The sequence below is a fragment of the Scyliorhinus canicula genome, chromosome 17, assembly GCF_902713615.1.
Source record: "Scyliorhinus canicula chromosome 17, sScyCan1.1, whole genome shotgun sequence".
Taxonomy (NCBI): domain Eukaryota; kingdom Metazoa; phylum Chordata; class Chondrichthyes; order Carcharhiniformes; family Scyliorhinidae; genus Scyliorhinus; species Scyliorhinus canicula.
In genome coordinates, this window is record NC_052162.1 from 121,932,266 (window position 1) to 121,958,469 (window position 26,204).

Sequence of the window (26,204 nt, forward strand, 5' to 3'; positions counted from 1 at the left end):
GTTGCCGCCCCCGCCAAATCCCTGGTGCCGGAGAATTCAGCAGCCAGCGGGGGCAGGATTAACGCTGACCCCTGGCGATTCTCCCACCCGGTGGGGAGGGGGGGGACGGGGGGAATTCACGCTGACCCCCGGCGATTCTCCCACCCGGCCGGGGGTGGGGGGGGGCGGAATTCACACTGACCCCCGGCGATTCTCCCACCCGGCAGCGGGGTCGGAGAATCCCGCCCTTTGCTAAGTTGCTGATTGCATGTTTGTGTGTGTGATTTTTCATTGTCTGTGAATCTATCTGGTGCCTGTGTCACTAAGGTAACTCTCTGGTCTGGTTTTGTTAGTCATTTCAAAGTTGCTTGTTTAATGTATGTATGTAGTTGTATTTTGAATTAGGTTAAGGAGCAGGACCAGATTTAAACCGATTGTTCGAGCAGGAGAGTGGTGATTCTCGAGCAATGGAAAAGCCCCTGTGGCTGCAGAAGAGTTTAAACTTACTATATATATTTGCAAGAGAATTTATCTTTTCTTTGAGTTTTAATTACAGATTTGAAGAAAGAACAATGAAGACTACTGTCCTAATCCACTTCATTTATTTTCTGTGGAAATTCTAATTATTTTTCAGTTTGTTGAGATTGAATGAAAGTATAATGCTTTGAAATCCTTTTGTCTGATTGGAGGTCTCCGTGGATGAATGAGTGTGTGTTTAGTAAAGAATGTGAATTTCCTTTGGTGTTTCTAGTTTTTTTAATATGTTATATTCTGCAAAACTGAGTTTTAAGTCAATTGGGAGTTTAAACTGGATTTTGAAATTGACAGATACATCTAAACCAAATTAACTAGTTTGGCTCCAGGCCGAGTGTATCTTTGTGCTTTTGTTTAAGTACAGAGATATCACAAGTCACAGCCAACGATTCTAGAGGCTTCAATAATTCCAAGATTGCTCTGTCACAACAGTGGCAATGCAGATCTAAAGGCTTTGCCTTTTGTGGAAATGGTTAACTCATTCAGACCTCATTGTTGCCCTTTGAATTACAGTTTGTGAAGTGTTACACTTACCTTCTACACAAATAGCATTGTCTGATGATTTGACTTCTCTTAAAACTACCATGCCACTATATAATTGCTCTTGAGATCTGATTGGTTAAATAACAATTAAGTAGAGCAGCAAGCTGGCCCAGTGGTTCGCACGGCTGCCTATGGCGCTGAAGACCCAGGTTCGACCCCGGTCCCGGGTCACTGTGTGGAGTTTGCACTTTCTCCCCGTGTCTGCGTGGGTCTCACCCCCACAACCCAAAGATGTGCAGGGTAGGTGGATTGGCCACGCTAAATTGCCCCTTCATTGGAAAAAAAATAATTGGGTACACTAAATTTATTTAACAATAGAATTAAGTGAAAATAGTAACTAATATGCAAAGGATAATAAATAAATTCTAAATTGACAAAAAAAGGGCAATAGGAGTTAGTCTGTATGGGTTGCTGAGCATCAAAACCCTTTCACTGTTTGAAAGGAGGTAAATTAAACATTCTCAGTTTACAATGTCACCATTTGAAACTAGGTTATTTTATAAGTAATATTCGTTTTGTATGCATTATCAACACTGAGTAAATGTTAACACAGGTAATGAGTGTGCGAATATGTAAAATCGGTTGTTTTAATCCTGGGTATTTAACTACAAATTGTTTAGAAATTAATGACCGATGGGCAGCACGGTGGCGCAGTGAGTAACACTGCAGCCTCACGGAGCCGAGGTCCCAAGTTCGATCCTGGCTCTGGGTCACTGTCCGTGTGGAGTTTGCACATTCTCCCCGTGTTTGCGTGGGTTTCACCCCCACAACCCAAAGATGTGCAGGATAGGTAGATTGGCCACTCTAAATTGTCCCTTAATTGGAAAAATGAATTGGGTACTCTAAATTTATTTTAAAAAGAAATGAATGACCTTCAGTACAAGGATAAGAGCTGTTATGTGAGCATGAGTGAGGTGATCTACAGGTAGGGAGATAATGTTAAATCTGGGGAGTGTCAATGAAGCTGCAACAAATGGTGGGATTCTTCAATCACTTAATCACCTGGGGTTAGGAAATGGGAGTCAAAACTTTAAAGGAAATAACTTAGTGGGACTATATTTGGAATTGGGGTTTACAGTGGGAATTCACCCTTGGATACACATCAGGTTGCATTTTGTTATTATTCCTATTGTTCTCATTACCATATATCAAGCTTTTACAATGATATGTTAAAAGATGGACAAAAGGCAAATGGAAGTTTGATTAAATGTGGCATTGCGAAATGAGACTTGGAAATTGGGTTTTAAATATGTAATTGAATAAGCTTTGAATATTGGAACATACAGTGTAGAAGGAGGCCATTCGGCCCATCGAGTCTGCACCGACCCACTTAAGCCCTCACTTCCACCCTAACCCCACCCAACAACTACTCCTAACCTATTTTTCTGGTCACTAAGGGCAATTTATCACGGCCAATCCACCTAACCTGCACGTCTTTGGACTGTGGGAGGAAACTGGAGCACCCTGAGGAAACCCACGCAGACACAGGGAGAACGTGCAGACAGTGACCCAGCAGGGAATCGAACCTCGGACCCTGGCGCTGTGAAGCCACAGTGCTATCCACTTGTGCTACCGTGCTGAATATTGTAAGGAAAGTATGAATCTCTGGTTCACTCTGGGATTTAGGATTGCCCAAACTAATGATCCCATGCATTTATGGGATCACAGGGGGAAATGTGGTACTGAAAACAGGTTGAGAAGATACACATAGGTCAGGAACAGAAACTGTCTCATGAGACCCTGGCTGGAATCGACACTGACTATCTGCAAAAGCACCCAAGTCAAGACCTGTTATTGCTATATGGACTTTGTGATTACCCACTCCAAAGACTATGAATATGTAACAAACTTCCAGACACAGGTGATCAACTTTGCAGCAGGACGAAAAACAGACAAAAGAAGCCATCAGACTCCATAATGAGCTGATGGCTGGTCAGATAAGGGGAGTTTTGGAGGACAATGGGTCTTGATTGAATCACCATGGATAAACAGGAATATCCTGTCTTTCCCATTAACAGGTTGGGGTCTGACTTGGACAATGGCCGGTGGTGGGCGTATACCAATGACTCTATCCTAGCTCACCAGTATAAAGAAAAAAATATCGAACAGATCTTCAGCGATAACCTGGGAGTCCCCCAGGCACAACCATCGTAAGAAAAAAGGACCCTGGGTTTGGAACCCAGAGAAGGCATCCAGATGGAGTGGCCGTAGCCTGCCAGCCTCCGTTACTAAGTGTGGGCAAAACCCAAAGCTCAGCTGTGAGCCTGAGTCATATTTTGTTGAGTTGTGAATAAAATTGCGCTAAACTGTGAACCTGTTTTCATAGAATCATAGAATTTACAGTGCAGAAGGAGGCCTTTCAGCCCATCGAATCTGCGCCAGCCTGGCCATTGGAAAGAGCATCCTACCCAAGCCCACTCTATCTCCGTGACCCAGTAACCCCACCTAACCTTTTTGGCACCAAGGGCAATTTGTCATGGCCAATCCACCTAACCTACACATCTTTGAACTGTGGGAATAATCAAAATTGTTTATTTTGTTGTTGTAAAACCAAAAAATACCTCAATAAAATGTTTATTAATTTTTTTTCAATGAGATAGACTGATTTTTGTAAATCAAAGACATTAAGGGATATGGGCCAAAGGCAGGTATATGAAGTTCGGTCACAGATAAGCCATAATCTCAGTGAATAGCGGTACAGGCTCCAGAGGCTGAATGGCCTGCTATGTTCCTAAAAGTTGTAAATCTCCATCCCACACACTCTCCCTCCATTCTCACCCTGCTGTATTTAATATTCACCCTCCCAATGTTCCTGAAGGTGCTCATTCAGGCTGTTTCACAAATCCATGCTCACTGCTTTATAATAATAATCTTTATTGTCATAAGTAGGCTTACAGTAACATTGTAATGAGGTTACTGTAAAAAGCCCCGAGCCGCCACATTCCGGCGCCTGTTCGGGTAAACAGAGGGAGAATTCAGAATGTCCAAATCACTGAGGGGCTGGTTTAGCACAGGGCTAAAAGGCTGGCTTGTAAAACAGAACAAGGCCAGCAGCGCGGGTTCAATTCCCGTATCAGCCTTTCCGAACAGGTGCTGGAATGTGGCGACTAGGGGCTTTTCACAGTAACCTCATTTGAAGCCTACTTGTGACAATAAGCGATTTTCATTTCATTTTTCATTTCAACTAACAGCAAGTCTTTCGGGATTGGTGGGAGGAAACTGGAGCACCTGGAGGAAACCCATGCAGGCTCGGGGAGAATGTGCAGACTCCATAGAGACAGTGACCCAAGCCGGGAATCGAACCTGGGACCCTGGAGCTGTGAAGCAACATCGCTAACCACTGTGCTACCATGTGCTTCATGACAGAATAAATAGGAGCTGCAGTTGGCCCATCAGGCCTGCTTAACCATTTGTTGAGATAATTGGCCCCTCTACCTCAGCACCATTTTCCCAGGTTATAACCCGACAGGAGGCCAAGGGATCTGCAACCTCAGATTCCCATAAGCCTCACCCGAGTACAATCTACCTGGATGAGGCGGGCAGAGCTACCCCCTTAACCCAGGGGCCTTTGTGACATAAACACCTCGGCCCAAGGGTGGGTCGGGAACAGGAGACCTTTCAGGCAACCGCAGGGCCAAGCACATTGGAACCATCCAGGGGTTCTGCCCAAAGGCCTGGTCCCACTGTCTGTGAGACGTCTGCACGTTTTCCCCATGTCAAGCTGAGGGAGCAAAGAATGTCAATGTCTTTAAGAGAGAGAGACCTGGGCCAAGCTTTCCAGAGTCTGCACCCTCTCTGGATTCACTTCCTTTCCCTTCAGTTGCTGCAAGTGACCAATTGAAGGTCAGAATGAGAAAAGAAATGGAAAGGGGGAGAAAAGAAAGTGTTTTACTCAATGATGTTTCTGATGTGGTTTTGCAACTTGAATTTGAAAGCATCAAAGAGAAGTTCACCATGGTTCAGGTATGGCCTGTACGTCAGGTGAGACCAGTTACTGAAAAACTCCCAGCCTGTAACCCTCTACTGACAGGACAGCGTGTGTTGGATGCACTTTTTCTGTGAGTTTATTTTCAATCAAATGCACTTTAGTTTCTTATTGGAAAGTCTAAACGCAGATGTTTGCATTTCTCAGCTGCAGACTTCTTTCATACCATACATCAGATGGTATGAAATTCAGTTGTTCCCTTAAATTCCTGCCAGGCACCGTTTGAGGCTGATTTCAGGGCTATTTGTCTCTTGAAGCATTTGTGCATGAATCAAAATCATCAAAGGTGGAAGGGCAGGTGGAGGAAATGCTTCAAAAGGCATACGGGATCCTGGTCTTCATTATAGAGGCATAGCCTAAAAAAGTAAGAAGTTATGATGAGCCTGTTTTATAAATAACTGTCTGACCTCATCCGAACTCACTAAGTTACCCTTGCAGGTAACCAGCACAGACAGGATGGGCTGTATGGCATCTTTAATTCAATTTTAAGATAGCTTCTGGACCAGGGAGGATTGAATTTCACGAGAGTGAGGCAAAAATATTGGGTGCGATTCTCCGCCCCCCACGATGGGTCGGAGAATAGCGGGAGGGCCTTCCCGACATTCTCCCCGACCTCCCGCTATTCTCCCCCCCCCCCACGGCCGCCCCACGACACGAATCGCTGCTCGCCGTTTTTTTATGGCGAACAGCGATTCTCCCCTATCCGATGGGCCGAGTTCCCAGGCCATTACGGCCGTTTTCACGAACGCAAACACACCTGCTCTCACCGTTCGTGAAAACGGCCGCAAAGTTCCGTTCCCGACAACCATGGCACCGATTGGCACGGCCGTGGTGCGGCCGTGCCAAGGGTGGCATGGGCCCGCGATCGTTGCTCACCGATCGCGGGCAGCGGGTCCGAAACCCGCGCACTCTTTGTTCCTCCGTCGCCCCGCAGCATCAGTCCGCGGGTTTGACGCATATGTGTGATGAAGTCATCCGCGCATGCGCGGGTTGGAGCCATCCAATCCGTGCATGCGCGGCTGACGTCATTGTGCGCGTCAACCGCCGTGTCCCTTGGCGCGCGGGCTTAGCGACGGTCGCTAAGCCTGCGATGCCGTGGTTCACGGGGCCCCGCTGCTAGCCCCGACCTGGGAGGAGAATCGGGTCCCGGGAGGGGGCGCGGAGGCTGCGGTGAAACACGGCCAGTTTCATGGCAGCATTTAGAATTCTCCGCATTTGCGGAGAATCGCGCCCAATGTTTGGGCTGAGCAACAAAGGTTGAGTTTTGAAGTTGGAGATTTCCTAACTGTCTGACCCAGAACCACATGGCTTGTATTTCTTTCAGGCAATGCTGTGGATCCCGATAATACATGGAATTGGTGCAGGCAATTCAACTGATCCTGTACTTGAACCATTCCTCTTGCCCTCGCCCCCCCCCCCCCCAACTGCTTTTGCTTCCTCCTCCCCTGTTGAAGAATGGCCATCACTCAGCACCTCTCGTTTAGTCTTCATGAAATTAAAATGGGAATCCCATATGGGAACAGGTCTGGTTAAGGTGCGACACATGTGACAATAGAGACATATCAGATAGTCAGAGGGTTAGATAGGGTGGACAGTGAGAGTCTTTTTCCTCGGATGGTGATGACCAACACGAGGGGACATAGCTATAAATTGAGGGGTGGTAGATATAGGACAGATGTCAGAGGCAGTTTCTTTACTCAGTAGGGGTGTGGATCGCTCTGCCTGCAACAGGAGTAGACTCGCCAAATTTAAGGGCATTTAAGTGGTCACTGGATAGACATATGGATGAAAATGGAATAGTGTAGGTCAGATAGGCTTCAGATGGTTTCACGGGTCGGCGCAACATCGAGGGCCGAAGGGCCCGCACTGCGCTGTAATGTTCTATGTTCTAAATGTTGGAGACAGGAGGAGGTTTCACTCTGTGTGAAGCTAAATCTCCATTCACATAAAGCCCGCGATCTGATTGGCTGAAGGACCAGTGTCCTTCCGGCGGGTCCACTCTTTCCATTGGTCAATACCTCCGCAGGAAGTAGGTGGGTGGGCTCTTCTCTGCACATGCGCATTACCGGTCGAAGCTGCGACGTGTGCAGATTCGGATTAATGGGACTTCGTTTTGGAGCCCGAGCGAAACTAAGGAGGTGGGTGTGGGAGGATTTGGAAATACTTTGTGGAGCCGCAAACCCTGATGAATATTGTCAGCTCCCTGATTCTGGTTCGGGAAATTATGACGGTCAATCCGTCAGGAGGAAAGTCAGGGGGTGGGTGCTGCGCCGCACATGCGCAGCCCCGGGCCGGGGTCAGGGAAAGGTCACTGACTGGGTTGTTCCCCCGTCAGACCCGCAGCACCGACCGGCGGCACCGAGCAGTGAGTCCCGAGGCTCTCGGCAGCTTGACCAGGCCGCACGGAAAGAGCTGAAGCGGCTCCCTGACTCCCTGTCGGAAGGGAAGCCGCGCCCCTCCCGCCAGACACCCGCAAATGTCAATATTTTTATTACTTTTGTTTTCACCATTTTTCAAACAATGAAAGCAGCAGAAAAACTGGCGGGAAATTGGCCCAGAGAACAAGAGATATTGTCGCAGAAATACAACAAGACATTGAGAATTCATTCAGAACAGGATCTCCAGGGCAGCATGGTTGCCTAGTGGTTAGCACAGCAGCCTCACAGCGCTGAGGTCCCAGGTTCGATCCCGGCTCTAGGTCACTGTCAGTGTGCAGTTTGCACATTTTTCCCATGTCTACATTGGTTTCGCCCCCACAACCCAAAAATGTGCAGAGTAGGTGGATTGGCCACACTAAATTGCCCCTTAATTGGAAAAAATAATTGGGTAATCTAAATTTTAAATAAAAGAACAGGATCTCTGAGGGAGCAGAGCCTCCAGATGAAATGGCAGCAATTCAACAACCAGTCAACATGTTCACATAGTGAATGGGGAAAGAGGGTTCGATTCTAGACAAACAGGAGGATAACAATGCAGCTCACACACCCAGCTCACAAGTATTGGCAAACTGACTAACAACATAGTCAACTTGAAATGGATAAACTAAATTCGCTCATGGGAAGCCCAGGAGGAGCAAGCCAATACAATTGATGTGGAGATGTCGGTGTTGGACTGGAGTGAGCACAGTAAGAAGTCTTACAACACCAGGTTAACGTCCAACAGGTTTGTTTCGAATCATGAGCTTTTGGAGCACAGCTCCTTTCTCAGGAGAATGAAGAGGGTTCCAGAAACATATAACAAAAGAGAAAATGCTGAAAAATCTCAGCAGGTCTGGCAGCATCTGTAGGGAGAGAAAAGCTTTGACAAAGAGTCATTGGACTCAAAACGTCAGCTCTTTTCTCTCCCTCCAGATGCTGCCAGACCTGCTGAGATTATCCTGCATTTTCTCTTTCGTTTCAGATTCCAGCATCCGCACTGATTTGCTTTTATCCAGAAACATATATATAGACAAAGTCAAAGATGCAAGATGATACTTTGAATGCGAGTCTTTGCAGGTAATTAAGTCTTAACAGGTCCAAGCAGAGCAATTGCCCTTGCTAAATTGCTCTTCGTGTCCAGAAAGATTAGGTGGGGTCACGGGGATAGGATAGAGGTGTGGGCCTCAGTGGGGTGCTCTTTCCAAGGATAGGTGTAGACTTGATGGGCCAAATGGCTATCTCCTGCACTGTAAATTCTATGATTCTGTGTTCCCATGATAGTGAAGGGTTGGAGCAATAAGTCCAGGAGACCCTGGATGTCAAGGGATATCCAGGGTTGGATAAGGAATTAATGGTGAGTCTTCTCACAGATACCGAGGGCTGAAAGCGGACGTCCCAGACGAACATAGAAAGTGCAAAGGATTACTTAAGAAAGGAATTAGGAGAGCAATGAGGGAGCATGGAAACGCACTGGCGGGTAAAATAAAGGCAAATCCAACAAAGTTTTCTAAGTATATTTGGAGCAGGTGGTTGACCAGGGTAAGAATAGGGACCAATGTGGCAATGTGTGCATGGAACTAGACGATACAGGTGAAGTTTTAAATGAGAACTTTGCATCTGTGTTCACCACGGAGAAGGATGATGTAGGTATAGAAATCAGGAAGGCACATTGTGATTTGCTTGAACAACTTAACATTGAGAGGGAGAAGGTATGAACAGTTTCACCAGGTGTGAAAGTGAATAAATCCCCAGGGCCAGATGAGATGTATCCCAGGCTGCTGTGGGAGGCAAGGAAGAATATTGCAGAGGCTCTGAGAATTTTGAATCTTCTCTGGCCACAGGAGAGATGGCCTGAGGACTGGAGACAGCGAATGTGGTGCCATTATTGAAGAAGGCAAGTAGGGTCAAACCAGGATAGTACAAGCCACTGATTCTAACTTCACTGTCAGGGAAACTACTGGAAAACATTCTGAGGGACAGAATTCATCTCCACTTGGAGAGGCAAGGATTAAACGAGGGAGAGCATGTCTTACAAATTTGATTGAATTTTTTGAAGAGGTGACTAGGTTCCAGATGTAGGTAGTGTGGTTGATTTAAAAAAGATTCTTTACACATTGACCAATTACAAAACCTGTCATTGAACCATCTGTACCCACCCAAGCCACGCCAAAGTCTCAAACAATTGTCTTCCCCACGCTCCGTCCCCGGTACAGGGAGTCAGTATTCCCATGCCAAGCAGTGAAAACATGGTGGCCTTGACACCCAGGTGTTGTCTAGGATTCCAGGCACTCTTGTTTTCTCTGTCCTCTGGGAGCTGTTTATCTCCCTGTTCCCACACAGCAAGTCATCTGTTCTCAGCTCTGCTCGATTTCTGCTGGAGTTTGGTCCCTTTTACAACTTTCGGATCAATAAAACATTTGGTCAGTGAAGACCCAAACCACAATTTCCCATCCTGTCACTGTCAACCATTCTTACCCAGAGCGTAATCACAACAGGAATAAAAACAGGAGAAGTGTAACAATCAAATTCAAAATAAATCCACAGCCATAGAATTTAATTTAATGTTCACTCATTAGCAAGAAAACCTGAAGCAGGGAGTCCCCCAGGATTCTGACAGTCCACACCTCGATGGTGGGGGGAGGAGGGGGAGGGGTGAGTCTTTCTGACCCACACTCAATGTCACTTCATTATTTCCCATTTCTTTCCTGGCTCCTTCTGGGGTAACATCTACTCCATCTTCTCTTCTCCTGAAGGAGCACCGTGAGTTCCAGGTTCCTGGTACATTGGGACAGATGCTTCAAGGAACAGATCAAACATGGATGTAAAAGATTCTCCAGCTCTCTCTTTGTGGACAGTTCTTGCTCAGTATTATTTCTCCCAAGCCCTTCATTGTCCCATTATCGCTTTAATTTCACTCCCACTTTGCCCATGTCCAGTGTGTTTAATTCTATCCGGATTATTTTAAAGTCAGTTTCTCTCTTGAGTGTGTGTCAATGTCTTGATGATGTCACAATGGTGTCTCAATCCCCTGGCCACATTAACCATTTCATCTCCTGCTGTGTCTCCAGTAGCTGTGTGTGTTTGGGACCCGGTCTTCAGTCCATTTCACCACGAATTTCGGCTTGTTATTTTTCACATGTAACAAATCACAACTGCACACTCGCACCGGGATCCTAAAATCATGTCACATATTCTTAACTCTCAGATGCTCTGATGAAAAGATCAAAGTGAGTGTCTGTCTTTCTGATCTGCCCTGTTATGGTGCTGATATTTCATGCTGTGGCCGGGCTTTCAAATGTGCATTTCTTTAAAACAAACTTCATGGGCCAGGGTGTAAATATTTCTAGAAGAAAGTGATCAACTTATTCATCCCGTCTACACATTCCAGACTTTCACTAGAGCGTAGGAGGATACCAGTTTGATATATTCCATTCAACCACACCCAAGGTAAACATTCCAATCATTTATTATCCAGGACAATATTCCCAGTATCTTTCAAACAGAAATTAAACATTCCCATCTGATCGCAGATATTAACATATTCTGTTTGTTTGTTCAGGTCAGGCTGGGATTGTTCACCTTAGAGCAAAGGAGGTCGAGGGGAGATTTGTGAGAGGTGGACAAGATTATGACAGGTTAAGGTAAATTGGATAAAGAAAAGCTGTTCCCATTCGCTGATGGGGCAAGGATGAGAAAGTATAGGGTTATAGAAAGGGTTCCATTCTAGATGGATAGAATTGAAAAGCAGGGAGGTTATGTTCAACTTGTTTAGAGCCAGGGTTTAGAGCTACACTGGGAGCACTCAACATTTGTCATCTCCATTTAGAAAAAGGAAATCGAGGCACAGGAGAAGTTGCAACAAAGATTCACAAGAATAATAGAGCATTTCACCCTCAGATCATAGCATATATATATATATATATATAGATCATATAATTTACAGTGCAGAAGGAGGCCATTCGGCCCATTGGGTCTTCACTGGCCCTTGGAAAGAGCACCCCACTCAAGCACACGCCTCCTCCAGTCCATCCCCTTAACCCAGTAACCCCACAAAGGGCAATTTAGCATGGCCAATCCACCTAACCCGCACATCTTTGGACTGTGGAAGGAAACCGGAGCAGCCGGAGGAAACCCACGCAGACACAAGGAGAACGGGCAGACTCCACACAGACAGTGACCCAAGCTGGGAATCGAACCTTGGACCCTGGAGTTGTGAAGCAACTGTGCTAACCACTATGCTACTGTACTGCCCTCAGGAAAGACTGGGCTGCTTTTCTCTGGAAAAGAGAAGACTGAAGGGTGACCTGATAGAAGTCTTTAAGATTACGAATTGGTTCAATAATCCAATAGGGATTTCAATGAGAAACCTCTTTACCCAGCGAGTGGTGAGAATGTGGAACTCGCTACCACAGCGAGTGGTTGAGGTGAACAGCATGAATACATTGAAGAGGAAGGTAGATACGTACATGAGGGAGAAAGGAATAGAAGGACCAGATTTCAGGTTTCAGGTAAGAGATTAATGGTGGGAGGTTGGGGGGGGGGGGGGTCTGTCAGGGAGAATATTTTGATGCAGCGAATGGTAATGACCTGGAACTCACTGCCTGTGAGGGGGTTGGAAAGGAAGACAATGGAGCATTTAAAATGGAAATTGGATTGACATTTGGGAGAAATTAACTTGCAGGGCTACAGGGATAGAACGGGGCAAAGAGACTGACTGGCTGGCTCCAGAGCCAACAGGGATTCAATGGCATGAATACATTGAAGGAGAAGCTGGATACATACAGGAGGGAGAAAGGAATAGAAGGAGATGCTGATGGGAGGAGATGAAGAGGGGTGGATGGAGGCTCATGTGGAGCATAAATACTGACAGAGACCAATTGAGCCAAGTGGCCTGGCCCTGTGCTGTAGACTCAATGGAACAGAGACAAATGTATTTATTTTAGATCTACCTGTAGTGGGGGAAAAACACTATTTACTATCCAGGATAAAATAAATGTCCTTCATCAGCTTTTGTGGATAATTTCAGTGGAAATGTGCTCTCCCAGGCTCAAAGAGTATCAGCCCACTGGAAGCAAAGTCGTGAGATTGGCAGTCCAGCAGAAAGAAACCCTCCGACCTCCCACTTCACCAAGTGTCAGAATGAACATGGTTCAGACCTGGACGTAATTAACAGCAGCAATAACAGCAGAATCCAACCTCTGTAATCACTTGTGAACTCGCTGGTGTCTCAGCAGGTGTGAAAATTGAGTGAATCCCTTTTCACACTCAGAGCAGGTGAACGGTCTCTCCCCAGAATGAGCTCGCTGGTGTCTCATCAAGTTGGATGAATCTCGGAATCGTTTCCCACATTCAGAGCAGGTGAACGGTCTCTCTCCAGTGTGAACTCGCTGGTGTGTCAGCAGTGCAGATGAATCTCTGAATCCCTTCCCACAATCAGAGCAGGTGAATGGGCTCTCCCCAGTGTGAATCTGTTGGTGTCTCTGCAGTTTGGATGACCGGGTAAACCCCTGCCCACAGTCAGAGCAGATGAATGGCCTCTCCCCAGTGTGAGCTCGCTGATGTTCCAGCAGGTTAGATGACGTTCTAAACCTTTTTGTGCAGTGAGAGCAGCTGAATGGTCTCTCCTCCGTGTGAACTCGCTGGTGTGTCAGCAGGTTGCATAAATAAGCAAATCCCTTCCCACAGTTAGAACAGGTAAACGGCCTCTCCCCGGTGTGAACTCGCTGGTGGGCCAACAAGGTGGATGAATCTCTGAATCCCTTCCCACACTCAGTGCAGGTGAAAGGCCTCTCCCTGGTGTGAATTTGTTGGTGCCTCTGCAGTTTGGATAACTGAGCAAAACCCTTCCCACACTCTGAGCAGGTGAATGGTCTCTCCCTGGTGTGAACTCGCTGGTGCGTCAGCACGCTAGATAACTGAGTGAATGCCTTGCCACAGTCAGAGCAGGTGAATGGCCTCTCCCCAGTGTGACTGCGTCGATGAATTTCCAGCTTCGATGGGGAGATGAATCCCTTCCCACATTCTCCACATTTCCATGGTTTCTCCATGGTGCAGGTGTCCTTGTGTCTCCCCATGTTAGACCATCAAATGAGGTCTTCACACACCGAACAAATGTGGCTCCAAATGAAAATGTTTTTTTCAAGCTGTGTAAATGGTTAAAGCTGGAACATTTTCACTCGGGTGTGTGTGTCTGTCTTGTTGCTTTTCCAGTCATACTGATGTTTAAAATCTTTTGAAGAACACAGAACAGTCAAAAACCAAAGAGAAAATGCTGGAAAATCTCAGCAGGTCAGGCAGCATCTGTAGGAAGAGAAAAGAGCTAACGTTTCGAGTCCAGATGACTCTTTGTCAGAACAGTCAAATATTTCTCCTTCTATCTTCAAAGACTGATGATTTTCAGGACCCGAAAAATTGAGTAACAGTCAGATCTTGATGTGATATTTCGTCATAGTTTCCCGCCTGTAAATCCTCCCCTTGAAGTATCCTGTAAAAAGAGTTTCAAAATTCATCACTCGGTGCAGGATAGAAATTCAGAACAGACAATTCTAGTTTATATGGAAGATTCTTTCGTCTCTCTCATTCCCCAAAAGCTGTAAAGTCCGCCCCACACACTCACACTCCATTCTCACTCTGCTGTATCTGGTATTACCCCTCCCAATTCTTCTGAAGGTGCTGATTCAGGCTGATTAACAGATCCATGCTCACTGCTTCCAGTCCTGGACACAGACTGGAAATCTTCATGCAGGCTGCCAGACAGATATATGTCTATATATTTGGTTCAGATCAGTTGGCTGGACAGTTGGTTTGTGATGCAGAGGTGGTTAAATTCCTGTGCTGGCTGAGGTTATTCATGAAAGCCCCACCTTCTCAGCCTTGCCCTTCCTCTGAGGTGTGGTGACCCTTAGATGAAACCACCACCAGTCAGCCAGCTCTCCCCCCTCAAAATAAAAATATGTTTAATATATAGGATTGTTTCAGTTGGTTAAAATACAGCAGAATGTTTCTGCAAGGCCAGAATTGAAGGCGAGAATGAGAAAAGAAATGGAAAGGGGGAGAAAAGAAAGTGTTTTACTCACAGATGTTGGAGATAGGAGGAAGTTTCAGATTGTGTGAAGCTTAATCTTCATTCACACAGAGCCCACGCTCTGATAGGCTGGAGGGCCAATGTACTTCCGGTCTGTAAAGCTTGCTATTGGCTACCCGTCGCCAAAGAACAATGGGCAACGGAAGTCATGTGGCCCTGGAGGCACTTTGACCTCCAGATGCGCAGACCATTTGGCCAATGTAAAAGGTCCATTCCTGCACATGCGTCATTTCCCATCTCTCTTGGACATGCGCAGTTCCTGGCCGCCCGCGCGGCGGTCGAGCGGTTTCTCCAGCGCGGGGGATTGTGGGAATTGCGGCTGCCATTTCTCATTTAGAGACCCATCTCCAAACTCCTGGGACTGGGATAAAAAGGAAAGGGCGGGGCGGGCGGGGTGCGCAGCGACCTCACCCTGACACAAAGCACACGTCGGTAGTCACTGGATTTGATTGTGACGTCTCCCTTAGAAAACAATTTGTTAACTGTAGGTGTAAAGATTTAGACACCTGGGTGACATATTGGGGAGGACAACAGGTGAGAGAGAAATTGAACCCAAGAGTCAGCAGCTTTAGGGGAGGAGAATTGGGGGAAAGCAGGAGGCGGAGATTCGGATGAATCAGTATTAAAATCAACAAGGAGGAGGGAATGTGTGGGGAACAAACATTTGAAAGGGAGAAGGATTTTACTGTTGTTGCTACTGTTCAGGCCCAAACCATATTCATTCTGTCACTTGGAGTTTCATTCTGCTGAAGTTACAGCCCCCTGTAACTGGACTAGAGTTTAATATTCTGGATTTAGGTCAAATAAACCAGATTTGGATTGGACAACCTGTGTGATATCATTGATGTGGGATCAGTAGGGCTGCAGATTTTCTGGGTGATCGGTGTCTCTTTAAGAACTGCTGTCTCTTTAAGAACTGCTGTCTCTTTAAGAACTGCTGTCTCTTTAAGAACTGCTGTCTGTGATCTCTCCTCATTCATTCAGGGACACTCAGCTGAAATTATTTTACAAAAAAAGTTTGCTTTCAGCATTACACCCAACCAATCCTTAATATGAAATTGATCAATCCGTGTCTGAAATGTTCCACTGGTTGAAATGACATAGAATGGACATCAAAGAAACAGGCCATTCGGCCCACCTAGTCTGCAATGGTTTTGATGCTCCACACGTGCCTCCTCCCAGTCCTCTTCGCCTTCACTGTCAGTCAGAACTCAGTGGGTAATACAACATCTTGAGTTCCAAAGTTGTGGGCTCATCTTCCCATTCAGGACTGTAGAACAAAACTCATGGCTAATACTGCAGTGCTGCTCTGTTGGACCTACCATCTTTCAGATGAGATGTTAGTGAGTCCCAGTTTAACTGCTTGGTTAGACCTGGGTTAGGGGGCTAGGGTGGAAGGGTGGGGATATGTAGGGTGCTCTTTCTGAGGGCCGGTGTAGCCTTGATGGGCCGAATGGCCTCCTTCTGCACTGTAAATTCTATGATTCTATGTCTACAAAAAGATGCAGGCAGGTTAAGCGCGTGTGTGTGGGGGGGGGGGGGGGGGAATGCAGATGGAATATAATGTGAGAGAATATGAACATGTTCACTTTGGCAAGAGGAATAGAGAAACAGTATCCTATTTAAATGGAGCGAGATTGCAATACTAAGTGGTACAGAGAGATCTTGGTGTCCTGGTACAGGAATCACAAACCGTTGGTTTGCTAGTAGAAGGGGAATGGAAGCTGTGCAGGGCCTTGGTGAGGCCACATCTAAAATATTGCGCACTGCTTCTTCACCTTATTTTAAAAACAAAGATATAATTGTGTTAGCAACAGTTCGTACAATCTGCTAACACACCAGTGAATTCGCACCGGGGAGAGGTCTTGACCAGCTGCCTATGTGTGGGGGCAGGGATTCACCTGGTCATCCAGTCTGCTGACATACCAACGAGTTCACACTGGAGAGAGACAACTCTTCAGCTCGCTGTGTGGGTAGAGATTCAGTCGGTTATCTGAACTGAGACCTGAGCAAGTTCACCAGTGATTACAGGGTTCGAATTCTGCTGTTATTTGTTGTTTCTCACTCCCATGACTGGATCATGTTCAATCTGACAGCCAGCGGTTCCTTCCTGCTGGACTAGTTGATCTGATAAGTTTGCTTCCAGCCCACTTATTCTCTTTGAGAGTTGTTGTGAAAATATAATTTCATGTTTAATGTGGATCATAGAATGAAAGGTTGCTTTGAAGGTAAATCATATTTACTTTGCTTTTGTGTTTGGAACCGCTGTGAGCATATCACATTGCCATGAAGGTGGGCTGTAGGATTTGGGAGGTTCTTTTGTTGAATTTATCTGGGCATTTCTCACAGAAGGCAATTGAAGATTTGGTCTACTGTATTGTCAAGTTTCCTTGGACTTCGTGAGGGGGAAAAAGCTGGACGATTTACCTAGTTCGAAGCTAGATGAAGAAACCTACAGTGACCGGCACAATCGGTTTCTTTGGTAGTGGAAGCATTCAGCTTCAACAGTGAGCTTGAAATGAGGAGTGACAAAGAACTGGGCGCTGGTTGGAAAAAAAAATCTGTCTGCCCAAAGTCAGAACCAGAAGGCAGTGAGGCTCAATCTTGTGCTGAGTAATCCAGAGTCATCAAGCATTGGAGGCTCAATTTATCAAAAGGGAATGGAAATATGTGGACGAATCCTTGGGCCTGAGAAGAGTTGCTGAAATATTGAGAAGAAAATGATGTGCATTCCAGAGGGCTGTGGCATACCTTTGGGTTAATCCCTGGAAAAGTAAACAAATCTTCAAGATCCCACAATGTGTAAAGAATCTCTTCGGTAGAACGACGATCCAGTTCTGACTTTATGACTTAGTGTTATGGGAGAGGTGTTTTCAGAACCCCAAAATGTATCAACCCCCACCTTTAATGGATTGTTGCTTTTGAAGCACACGGCTTGTTACCCAGGTGTAGTATTACAATTATGGACAGGTGGTTTTTAAAACAAAACAATGTTTATTCCATGAACTCAAATTAACCTATTAAATAAACATTGGATCTCTTAACACCCCTTACTTCAAAGATAACCCCGAAAATAAGACAACACTACCCAATCCTGCAAACTGTTCCTTTACACATCCAAAAGACTTAACAAATCCTTCAAACAGAAGCACATTAGATTTATATTCAATGCTGAGACCTTTTTACAATTCCGATTTCACCAAAGGATTAAGAGATAGTCCATCATGGCAGAGGTCACCGGCAATGCAGCTCACAGCCACACCTAAGCTTTCTTCAAACTGAAACTAAAACTCTCAAAAAGCAGAAGTGAGCTCAGCTTCCCCCCCCCCCTCCCTCCCCCACCGTGACATCACTTCAGTAATATTATCAGCATAATTTCTTAAAGGTAGATTTTTTAAACATCCAATTCTTAAAAGCACTCTCAGCTGACATTAGGTAATTACACAATGTAGAGTTACATTATGCGCTTAAAAAAAATTCACATTAAAATTTGTTTTTGTTTAAAGACGTTAAGCCTTGTGGTTTATCTTTTTTCAGTTAACTACTGGGTGTTTTGATTTCTCTTGAAACATTTACTGGTTATATACATTTGATAGATACAAGTTGTGACTCTCATTGATTAGGATTAGGCTTTGAGGAAACTGATTAGTTAGAAGTCACGTATTGTAAAAATGGTTGTTATTTATAAAAAATATTTTTAATGGCATTTTCAATTCATACATAGTAACACTTTACGTTCAATATTTATAGCACGTATGGTTCTTATATACATTATTGGTGGTAAAAATGATGGTTAACAATGACAGAAAGAAACAACATAGAGTGATATTGGATGTTGCCAATCAGTTTCTGACTCTCAGTCCCACAAACCATAACCCCAACGCAACTGATAACCCAAAATCACCTGAACCCATAATAGCACTAACCTTAACCTTAATAACACTAATCCTAACCACTAATAATCCAAATCATAACACCTAATACTCTCAACCTAATCATAACCACAATGGTTAGCACTGTTACTTCACAGCTCCAGGGTCCCAGTTTCGATTCCGGCCTGGGTCATTGCCTGTGTGGAGTCTGCACGTTCTCCCCATGTGTGCGTGGGTTTCCTCCGGGTGCTTCGGTTTTCTCCCACAAGTCCCGATTTGCTTGTTAGGTGAATTGGCCATTCTGAATTCTCCCTCAGTGTACCCGAACAGGCGCCAGAATGTGGCGACTAGGGGCTTTTCACAGTAACTTCATTGCAGTGTTAATGTGAGCCTCCTTGTGACAATAAAGATTATTAATTAAAATTAACTAACATCCTCAATAACCTTAACCGCGAATGCCCACTATCACCACCGGAAATATCCATTCACTTTAATCACTCATCACCTGAAGTGTCCACTGATCATAAAACTTCTTAAAACAAACACTGATTATCTACTAACCCTAACTCTTTGTAATCCCTAACCCCGAATCGCCTATAGCCATACAAGCATAAACAAATCCTAACCATAACCTAACATTAACGCCTTATAACCCAAACCCTAAAACCGAATATATACTAATGCTAAATATGACCCTAACCTTAAAGCAACTGCAACCCTAACCCTGGATATACACTGACCTCTGATAACCCTAACTGAGGATCACAGACCGGCCTCTGAATCACAAGTTGCAGTGACACCTGCGGAGTCACTGGTTCATGTGACATTATTGATGATGCAGCCAGAGTGATACCCCTCCCCCACCCCACACCTTGGCCCCGACACAGACTCCCTCAATGTGACAGAGTGGTTTCTGAATTGCAACGGATTATGGGTAATGTCATCGCCATTAGTCACCGCCACCAATCTCACACAACCATTAGAAATACACAGATAGACTCGGAGGAGGCGGGACATCCAGTTCATCAACCCTGCCCCACAACACCTCCGCATCGGGACTGTAGGAAAAGTACATGTTGGTAGTCACTGGATTTCATTGTGACGTCCCCCTAAGCAGAACAGTTTGTTAACTTCAGGTGTAAAGATTTAGACACCTGGGTGACATATTGGGGAGGGCAATAGGTGAGAGAGAAACTGAAACCGAGTCAGCACCATCAGGGGAGGAGAACTGGGTGAAAAGCAGGAGGAGGATAGTTGGATGAATTAATGTTACAGTCAATAGGGAGGAGGGTGTCTCTGGGAGACAGAGATTTATCATCTGAGATGAAGAATTTTCTGCAACAAATAAAATTGTCAGTTCTGAATTTCCATCCTGCAATCACAGTGATGACTTGATGATGTCAATCCTATCACATCCATTAAAGTCTCTCTCAGGTCAGTCTTCTGCCTTCTCTTTCCCAGAGAAAATATCCCCAACCTATTCAAGCTATCATGTAATTTAAACACTCAGTCCTGCTATCATCCTTGTGAAGCTTTCTTGCACCTCCTTGAGGCCCTCTGTCAGTTTAGAAGGAGGGGCATATTTTAAAGGGGCGGCAGAGTAGCACACGGTTAATGTCTCTCTCTAAAGATGGTCCCTCTGACAGGACGACACTCCCTCAGTACTGACACCGGGAGAGTGGACTGTGGGGGCTCGAGGCTCTGGAGAGGAGATTCAAACACCCACCTCCTGACTCAGAGGCGAGAGTGCGACCCACTGTACAGAATCAGCTGGTGTACTTACTTCACTGAATCACAGAATCTTCATAGTGCAGGAAGAGGCCATTTGGCCCATCCTCTGGCTTTCTGGCAGAGAATTCTATCCAGTCCCACTCCCCTGTCTTATCCCCGTAACCTTTTACATTCTTTCTTTTCAGATATCAATCCAATTTCCTTTTGAAATACCTCGATCGAATCTGCCTCCACCACCCTCTCAGGAAGTTCATTCTGGACTCGAACCATCCTGTGGGTGAATAAAAATTCCTTCTCCGAACTTTTACTCTTTTGCCAATTATTTAGAATCTGTGCCCTCTTGTTCCGGATTCTCTCTTCAGTGGAAACAGATTCTCACCATTTACCCTGTCCAAACCCCTCAGGATGTTGAATACCTCGAACAAGTCTCCCCTCAGCCTTCATTGCTCCAAGGAAAAAAGACCCAATTTCTCCAATCTATCCTCATCGCTACAGTTCTTTATCCCTGGAATCATTCTGGTGAATTTCCTCTGTCCTCGCAAATCTTCACATCCTTCCTCATTCATGGTGCCCACACTGGATACAGTGCTCCAGATGAATCCAAACAAAATTCTTATACAAATTCAACATGATCTCCTTACTCTTGTGCTCACTGCCCCTATTCATTTTTTAAAAAAAACTTGTTTATGGGACATGGGCTTCTCAGGCTGGGCCAGCATTTATTGCCCGTCCCTAATTGCCCTTGAGGGGACAGTTAAGAGTCAACCACATTGCTGTGGGTCTGAAGTCACATTTAGGCCAGACCAGGTAAGGCAGCAGATTTCCTTCCCTGAGATTAGTGAACCAGATGGGTTTTTACGACAATCAGCAATAGTTTCATGGCCATTGTTAGACTTTTAATTCCAGATATTTTATTGAGTTTAAATTCCATCACCTGCCGTAGTGGGATTCGAAACCCGGGTCCCAGATCATCACCCTGGGTCTCTGGATTACTCATCCAGCGATAATACCACTATGTTACCGCCTCTCCAATTAATAAAGTCTAAGGTACTATCTGCTTTATTAACTGCTGTCTCAACATGCCCGACCACCTTTAATGACTTATGTACATATACACCAAGGTCCCTCTGTTCCTGAACCTCCATCAGAGTTTTTCCCTTTATTTTATACTGTCTCTCCATATTCTTCCTGCCAAAATAAATCACCTCTCACACTGTGCATTGAACTTCATCTGCCACTTGTCTGCCCAATCCACCAACCTGTCAACGTCCCTTTGAAGTTCAAGACTATCCTCATCACAGTTGACAATGTTTCCAATCAAACCCTGAGCACCACAGACTGAGTCATGAATATATATCAGGAAGAGCAAGGGTCCCAACACTGACACCTGGGGAATTCCACTACAAACCTTCCTCCAGTCTGAAACACAACCATTTATCACTACTCTCTGTTCCTGTCACTCAGCCAATTCCTTATCCAAGTGTCGACTTTCCCTGTTATTCCATGAATTAGATTTTTTCTCACAAGTCGGTTGTGTGATTCTGTGTCAAATGTCTTTTGAGAATCCGTATACACCATATCAACAGTGCTGCCCTTATCAACCTTCTCTGTTACCTCCTCAAAACACTCCAGCAGGTTAATTAATCATAATTTTCTCCCAATGTCCCAGGCTGGCTTTCCTTAATTATTCTGCACTTGTCTAAGTGACTATTGATTCAGCCCCTCTATAGTTTCCAGAAGTTTCCCGACCACTGAAGTCAGACTGACAGGTCTGTAGTTGCCGGCTTTATCCTCACATCCCTTTTTGAACAAGGGAGTAACATTCATAATTCTCCAGTCCTCTGGCCCCAGCCCTGTGTCTAAGGAAGACTGGAAAATTATCACTGGTGTCTCTGCAATTTCCTCTCACTTCCCTCAGTATCTCTGGATGCATCCGGTGCTGGAGTCTCATCTGGAAGTAAAGGTGGTGTTTCTACCACCTCAGAATCACAGAATAATAGAGCAGAAGAGGCCCTTCAGCCCATCGTGTCTGCACAAATGCATGAAAAACACATGACCTGCCGACCTAATCCCATTTGCCAGCACTTCCTGTTTTTACTTTAGATCGATCTGTAATAGTGGTAAAACCACCATTTGTCATCCAGGATAAAATAAATGTCCATCATCAGCTTTTGTGGATCATTTCAGTGGAAATGTGCTCTCCCAGGCTCAAAGAGCATCAGCCCACTGGAAGCAAAGTCGTGAGACCGGCCAATCCAGCAGAAAGAAACCCTGCGACCCTCCCACTTCACCAAGTGTCAGAATGAACATGGTTCAATCTTGGATATAATTCACAGCAGCAATAACAGCAGAATCCAACCCCTGTCATCACTTGTGAACTTGTTGGTGTGTCAGCAGGTTCGATAACTCAGTGAATCCCTTCCCACACTGAAAGCAGCCAAATGACTTCTCTCCAGGGTGAAGTCGCTGGTGACTCTTCAGCTTGGATACCTGAATGAATCCCATCCCACACTGAGAGCAGGTGAATGGCTTCCCCCTGGTGTGATTTCGCTGGTGTGACTTCAAGCTGGATAACTCAGTGAATCCCTTCCGACACTGTGAGCAGGTGAACGACCTCTGCCCAGTGTGAACTTGCTGGTGTCTTCGCAGGCTGGATAACTGACTGAATCCCTTCTCACACTGAGAGCAGGTGAACGGCTTCTCCCCGGTGTGAACCCGTAGGTGTTTCTGCAGGCCGGATAACTGAGTGAATCCCTTCCCACACACAGAGCAGGTGAACAGCCTCTCCCCAGTGTGAACTCGCTGGTGTCTTCGCAGTTGGGATAACTGAGTGAATCCCTTCTCACACTGAGAGCAGGTGAATGGCCTCTCCTCAGTGTGAACTCGCTGGTGTCTTCGCAAGTGGGAGAACTGAGTGAATCCCTTCTCACACTGAGAGCAGGTGAAGGGCCTCTCCCTGGTGTGAATGCGTCGATGAATTTCCAGCTTAGATGGGGCATCAAATCCCTTCCCACAGTCCCCACATTTCCATGGTTTCTCCATGCTTGAGGTCTCTTTGTGTCTCTCCAGCTTTGACGATCAGCTGAAGCCTCGTCCACACACAGAACACGTGTATGGTCGCTCCCCGCTGTGAATGTTGCAGGCTATGTAACAAGTTAAAGCTCTTTCCACAGTCAGTGCTCTGGAACACTCACTCAGTAGTGTGTGTGTCTCGGTGCTTTTCCAGTCACAATGATGTTTAAAATCTTTTGAAGCTGACAGATCGGGCAAACATTTCTCCTTCTAGATTCAAAGGCCGATGATATCCAGGCCGTGATGAAGCAAGTGACTCAGTGAGATTGGGATGTGATGTTTCCTCCTCTTCTAATATCCTGGAAAAACAATTTTCAAAAAAATTTTCATCAGAGTCAGTACAGGATAGAAATTCAGAACAGACAATTCTAGTTTCTATCGAACATTCTTTCCTCTCTCATTCCCCAAAAGCTGTAAATCTCCATCCCACACACTCTCCCTCCATTCTCACTCTGCTGTATCTAATATTCACCCTCCCAATTCTCCTGAAGGTGCTGATTCAGGCTGACTGACAGATCCATGCTCACTGATTCCTGACCAGGAAACGGAAATCATAACAATGAGGAGCTGCAGTCGGCCATTCAGCCCATCGAACCTGCTCAACTATTCAATGAACTCATTGGCCGATTTACCTCAGCACCATTTTCACAAAATATCGCCAAATACCTTGATGCCTTCAATAGCTAGAAACATATTATTCTCGATCCTGAAAATACTTGATGACTAAGGCACGGTGGCACAGTGATTAGCACTGTTGCTTCACAACACCAGGAACCCGGGCTCAATTCCTGGCTTGAGCCACTGTCTGTGCGGAGTCTGCACATTCTCCCTGTGTCTGCATGGGTTTCCTCCGGGTGCTCCGGTTTCCTCCCACAAGTCCGGAAACACTTTGTTCGGTGAACTGGATATTCTCAATTCTCCTTCAGTGTACCCAAACAGGTGCCGGAGTGTGGCCACCAGGGGCTTTTCACAGTAACTTCATTGCAGTGTTAATGTAAGCCTACTTCTGACAATAAAGATTATTATTTATGTTGTCAATATCCCTTGTTCCGTTCTGTACCCATTTGTTACTCTGTTGCATTCATTGGTTAAAAAATGATTGTAAAAATAACAATTTATTAAAAATGTGTCCAACTCATCCGTGAATATATTCAATGACCCCCACACCCCACTGGCCCCTTTGGAAGAGAAATTCCGAGCCGAATATCCCTCTGAGGGAAGAGATGACTGGAAATATATAACGTAGCCACAGTACAATATTACCCAACTGGAAAAATAATAAATGCACTTTATTACAAAACCATCAATAATATATCTAATATGTACCATTTAAAACACTAGATATATCTCTATCCTACATTAATTTATTATTCCCTTAAATGTCAGCCATCTCCTGGGGAAACCAGTCCTTTAATTGAGAACATTAGGAAAGAGACCATTCTTTTAGCCAGGCAAATAAATGTGTCAAGCTGAGGGAACAAAGGATGCCGGATGCCAATGTCTTTACGAGGGAGAGGGCAGCACGGTGGCGCAGTGGATTAGCCCTGCGCCGAGGTCCCAGGTTCGATCCCAGCGCTGGGTCACTGTCCGTGTGGAGTTTGCACATTCTCCCCGTGTTTGCGTGGGTTTCACCCCCACAACCCAAAGATGTGCAGGGTAGGTAGATTGGCCATGCTAAATTGCCCCTTAATTGGAAAAAATGAATTGAGTGCACTAAATTTATTTTTTAAAAGCGGGAGAGAGAGACCTGGGCCAAGCTTCCTTTCCCTTCAGTTGCTGCAAGTCACTAATTGACGGTCAGAATGAGAAAAGAAACTGAAAGGGGGAGAAAAGAAAGTGTTTTACTCACAGATGTTGGAGACAGGAGGAAGTTTCAGTCTATGTGAGGCCCCAGTTTGGATGGTGGAAGAGAATCCTTCCGGTTCATCAACTCTTGCCATTGCACAAAACCTTCCGGCCGATGCGCGGTGACGTCTCAGGGTTCCAGTGCGCAGGCCCGGCGCGCGGACACAGAAGCTTCGCCCCATTCATTGTTCCCCCTCCTCAAGACAAGGTTTCCAGGCAACCGGCTGACAGCTCCGGCCAGAGCGAGAAGCCTCTCAGTGATTTCCCCACCCTCCGTGCCGGGACTGCGCATGTCCAAGAGGGAGGAGAGGCTGCGCATGTGCGAGGGGAAGCTCATCCCCTGACCTTCCTGGTGAGGTGTTGACCAATGGGAAGAGTGGGAGGACAGGATGGACTCTGGTCCTCCAGCCAATCAGCGTGGGCTTTGTGGGAATGAAGATTGAGCTTCACACAGATTGAAACTCCCTCCTGCCTCCAATCTATGTGAGTAAAACACTTTCTTTTCTCCCTCTTTCCATTTCTTTTCTTATTCTGACCTTCAATTGGTCACTTGCAGCAACTGAAGGGAAAGGAAGTGAATCCAGGGAGGGTGCAGATTCTGGAAAGGTTGGCCCAGGTCTCTCTCTCTTAAAGACATTGACACCCTTTGTTTCCTCAGCTTGTTACATTTATTTGTCTGGCCAAAGGGATGGTCTCTTTCCTAATATTCACAATTAAAGGACTGGTTTCTCCAGGAGATGGCTGACATTTAAGGGACAGTAAATTAATATCGGACAGAGATATGTCTAATGTTGTCATATGGTACACATTAGATATATTGTTTATGGTTCTGTACTAAAGTACATTTATCATTATTTTTAGTCTTGTAATATATAAAGGAACATAGGAATTAGGAGCAGAAGTGGACATTTCAGCCCTTCAAGCCTGTTCCGCCATTCAACCAGATCATGGATCTTCCTAGTCTGAAATTCACCTCCAGACCAGTTCCCCATATCCCTTTAACCTGTGATTTAAGTCAGAAATATATCTATCTCCTTCTTGAAACCATTTAATGACTCAGACTCTGCCACGCTATGCAGCAGTGAGTTCCACAAATTCACCACCTTCTAAACTCCAGCGGGTATAAACCCAAACTGTTCAAT

The 26,204-nt window shown here is 45.5% G+C and overlaps 2 protein-coding genes and 1 pseudogene across 2 annotated transcripts in view; 1 reads left to right on the forward strand and 2 right to left on the reverse strand.

The window, feature by feature from the left end:
- Positions 1-14,512, reverse strand: part of LOC119951781 (zinc finger protein 271-like) — a 44,575-nt gene extending 30,063 nt beyond the window's left edge. The window contains exons 1-2 of the mRNA XM_038775128.1: positions 14,075-14,512; positions 12,667-13,942 (exon numbers count right to left, since the gene is read on the reverse strand). Of these exons, the coding sequence (XP_038631056.1) occupies positions 12,667-13,532 (866 nt within the window). The 5' untranslated portion in view covers positions 13,533-13,942; positions 14,075-14,512. The remainder of the gene's footprint in view (positions 1-12,666; positions 13,943-14,074) is intronic.
- Positions 1-26,204, forward strand: part of LOC119951818 (zinc finger protein 239-like) — a 295,099-nt gene that overhangs the window by 98,309 nt on the left and 170,586 nt on the right. The window lies entirely within an intron of this gene.
- LOC119951576 lies at positions 22,469-23,271 on the reverse strand (annotated as a pseudogene).